Source organism: Poecilia latipinna, unplaced genomic scaffold (genome assembly GCF_001443285.1).
Source record: "Poecilia latipinna isolate Pla-1442-1.1 unplaced genomic scaffold, P_latipinna-1.0 Scaffold1403, whole genome shotgun sequence".
Classification (NCBI taxonomy): Eukaryota; Metazoa; Chordata; class Actinopteri; order Cyprinodontiformes; family Poeciliidae; genus Poecilia; species Poecilia latipinna.
Genome location: NW_015114019.1, coordinates 44,948 through 48,631, shown reverse-complemented (window position 1 = coordinate 48,631; position 3,684 = coordinate 44,948). Strand labels below are relative to the sequence as shown.

The 3,684-nt window shown below is 35.1% G+C and overlaps 1 protein-coding gene across 1 annotated transcript in view; it reads left to right on the top strand.

Moving 5' to 3' along the window:
• Positions 1-1,591, top strand: part of LOC106962361 (uncharacterized protein C1orf100) — an 11,603-nt gene extending 10,012 nt beyond the window's left edge. Inside the window, exon 4 of the mRNA XM_015056743.1 lies at positions 1,000-1,591. Coding sequence (XP_014912229.1) covers positions 1,000-1,192 — 193 coding nt within the window. The 3' untranslated portion in view covers positions 1,193-1,591. The remainder of the gene's footprint in view (positions 1-999) is intronic.
• Positions 1,592-3,684: the final 2,093 nt, after the last annotated feature.

Genomic DNA, 3,684 nt, shown 5'->3' with positions numbered 1-3,684 from the left:
ATATAATATCATGACGATAATGATGATATTAGATCACTGACAGATGTTTCAAAGTAACAGTAGCTGCGTTTCCATTCACCATTTGACATTTTGAAAATATAATCGCTTAATGGAACCATTACAAGTAAAAAAATAAAAACAACTGTTTTTTGCTAAGAGTTTTAAAATCCACAGGTCGTTGTGCTCCATGCTAGCTGTTAGCCACTCGTAGCGCTCATAGTTACAGTCTTTAAAATGCCTTAAAAGTTCTTACTGGTGTTTGTTAGTGAATCCAGGATCGGTGTGGGGAAAATGGCGGTAGGCTGAAGTGTTTTTTTTTTTTTTTCCGTTTTGAAATTGATTCGCAAAGAAAACATTTTTTCCCATTACGAGTCAAAATATCAACAACCGGATGTTACCACAGGTGTGCAAACCACGAAGAAGAAGACGGCAGGAAGTAGTTGGAGTATCATGTCATGAAAAGACGTATTCACGTGTGATTTTAATTGTTTCCTATTTAATAGAATCACTATTCTCCGATAAAACAATTTGCAACTACCAAATTGTGTTTTTTTTTTTTTGGCATTAGCGGAATACTGACAAAGTTTTTGCGCACATTTGTAATGGAAATGCAGCAGGTGGCGATTACAGCGAACCTGAATTAAATTGGACATACTTTTTTCTTCAGATCAAATGAAATAGGTCACAGATGTTTGTGATACATTTGTGTTGGTTTGTGTGTAAAACGTTTCTGTAAATGTGTCCGTATCAATGTAAAGATATTAATAAATGCTTCCAGATGTCAACCCACATTTACAAAATCAAACAAATGGGGAGTCAAGCAACTGTGATACAAAAATTTTAGCTGCACAAACGTAGCACAATTAATTCATATTACTTTGATTTTGGACATGTTGGGGAGAGGAAGGCAGGTTGGTCTCTAGTGACCTCTGGAAACGTTTTATTTAAACGTTACTAATGTCACTAAAAACACACACACTGTATTTTAAACCCTGAAAGCAGTGAAAGGTCCAGCTGTCTCCAGGAGGTCCAGCCTCCTGAGTCTCCGTACTTTCAGCCAAGTTTCGACTTCCGGACCCTGAGAGCTCTGAGTCTCCTCCGTCAAGATCCCGATGCATGGAAACAGCGCCACCACCAGACGACTTACCAGGAGCACTTTGGACTTCAATCTGTTTTCTTTCCTCAATCATAGATTCTTCACTCCTTTGACATAAATAAATAAATAAATAAATAAATAAATAAATAAAAAAAAGACTAAAACCATTCAAATCTAAATATTAAAAATGTGACCTTTAGAAAAAAATTATATATTAGTTCTTATTTTGGTTGGTGTGTTTTTACTTAATTGCTGCTAAATATTCTATTTATGATCATGTGCAGTGTGGTTTTATGGCCACCAGAGGGAGCCCTTCCTTGTGATATTGTCGTCTTTAGAAGGAAATAGAGCATGACAACTTGTTACATCTTATAAATGTGATCAAATAAAATATATCCATTCACCTCATTATATTTTAGTTAATTAGAGACATATTTGGGTGAATTGTTTCAAACCATTTGTAAGTTTAATGTAATGTCACAATAAAGGCACCTGTTTAGGCTTTGGTGTGGTTCTGTGTGCGAATCAGTGAAAAAAAGAGGTGCAGTGCTGCAGGGCTTTTTCCAACACCTGCGGTACAGTCATTGTTTGCATTCCTTTTCAGTTAAATCACATCAATATCTTGACATAAGAATGAGAATTATCTCAGAATTTGCTGACGCAAACTTGCATGCATGATCCGATAAAACGGACGAGGGAAATTACAGAAAATGTAAGATCAACTTGATCATGTCAAGGTATTTGCTTGAAAACATTTGTCAAGATCTTTGATAAGAATGTTGATGCTTTTGAAACACGTGGAACTGATAAAACTCAAATTCAACTCCTTTAAGGAGCTACATTGTGGAAAAGAGAAGAAATCTCTGACTTTAATAAACAGCAAAAGAATTGAGATTATTTTCTTCAAGTTGTTTCACAAAGCAGCAGCTTTTCACCCGTCTCTTCAAACTGGCGTCACATGTCATCCTTTCTGAGGAAAAGGAAAAACAAAGATTAAACAGATTATTTACCAATAATAAGAAATAAAGCAAACTTGTCATATATACACAATTTACACAATATTCAGACTTCTCTAAATTCTGAATGTCTATGGTACACCAATCTACAGAATCTACGGCCACTTAAGAAAAAAAAAAGAATTCTGATTATAATCTCAGAATTCTAACTTTTTTTTCCCTCAGAATTCTGATTTTAATCTCAGAATTCTAACTTTTTTTTCTCAGAATTCTGATTTTAATCTCAGAATTCAGATTCCCCCCCACCCCCCCGCCCCCCAGTGCTTCTAATCCTGTTCTGTCCCAATCAGCTGCATTTAAGGCAGAGTTTCTCTTCATCTGCAATGTAAAATGGCTGCGACGGAGAACAAACTTGCATGGTGATTTTTGGTCTGAGTGACTTTAACATTAACCAGACATTTTCCTAACTAACCAAATGGAATTGTAAAATGAAAAAGTGACTTGTTATTCCATTATTCAGTTTCATGTCAGATTAAACAAATACAATGTATCCTGGTACTTGTTGATCGGTGCACTTTTCATTCAAATGTTTTTTTAATTGAGAATCAAAAATTGAAAAAGTAAAGCAACCCGTTATTTAGGTTTTAAAAATGGAAAAACATTTTATATATATATATATATATATATATATATATATATATATATATATATATATATATATATATATATATATATAAAAATCTTTGCATTTTTGTGTTGAAACAGAAAAACCAAAGAATGAACCAAACACAGGTTGAAAGCTATTAAACTTGATTTAGCATCTCTAGCTGAAATAGATTAAAAGCTCTTAAATTCCTAAGTGTTTAAATGAAAAAAGAATAATCATCATGAGCTGCCTTGCCATTACAAATGCAAGTCATTAAAAACATACTGCGCCACGATCCTCTGACCACTTCCTGTTGTCTCATTCTTTGTCGTTTGCACCAGCTGATCACCTGACTCCTGCATGTTTCCATTGCAGTTTTAAATAAATCAACTTTGGTAAAAATGGAACTGGGTCATTCAGACTGCATTTTGGGGGGAAAAAAAATCATATTTGGTGGCATTAGCCTGCTGTGTTAACATAGAGAGAACTTAAAGTTAATCACATGATTGATTATAGAAAGTGCTGCTCTTTGTGCCTCACCATGTGCATATTCACTGTGCATTTATCAAAGACTCAACACATCACATCCATTCTTTAGACATATTAGACTCACTGTTGGACATGTGGTACATCTGTCATCAAATGTGTATTAACAATATAAAGACAGCAATGAGCATTCGCCAACTGCCTGTTTTATGTGCAACACAGCGCCACCTCGCCCCTCTCCAATGTCAACAGGCAACGAACCCTTAAATTTAGCGATTTGACTATATAAAAGTTGAAATGATTTAGAAAACAATTTTATAAACCAGTAAACTGGACAAATACATTCTCTCTTGTTAGTTTTTCACTTGTCCTGATGTCACTGCCTCACCTGCTTCGCCTGACCGGACCTCAGTCAACCACAGAGATGGCTCAGGATGACGCGGTGTCTGCCTCACAAAGAGAAAAACTGCTTTTCATTTGTGTTTTCCTTTAGTAACTTC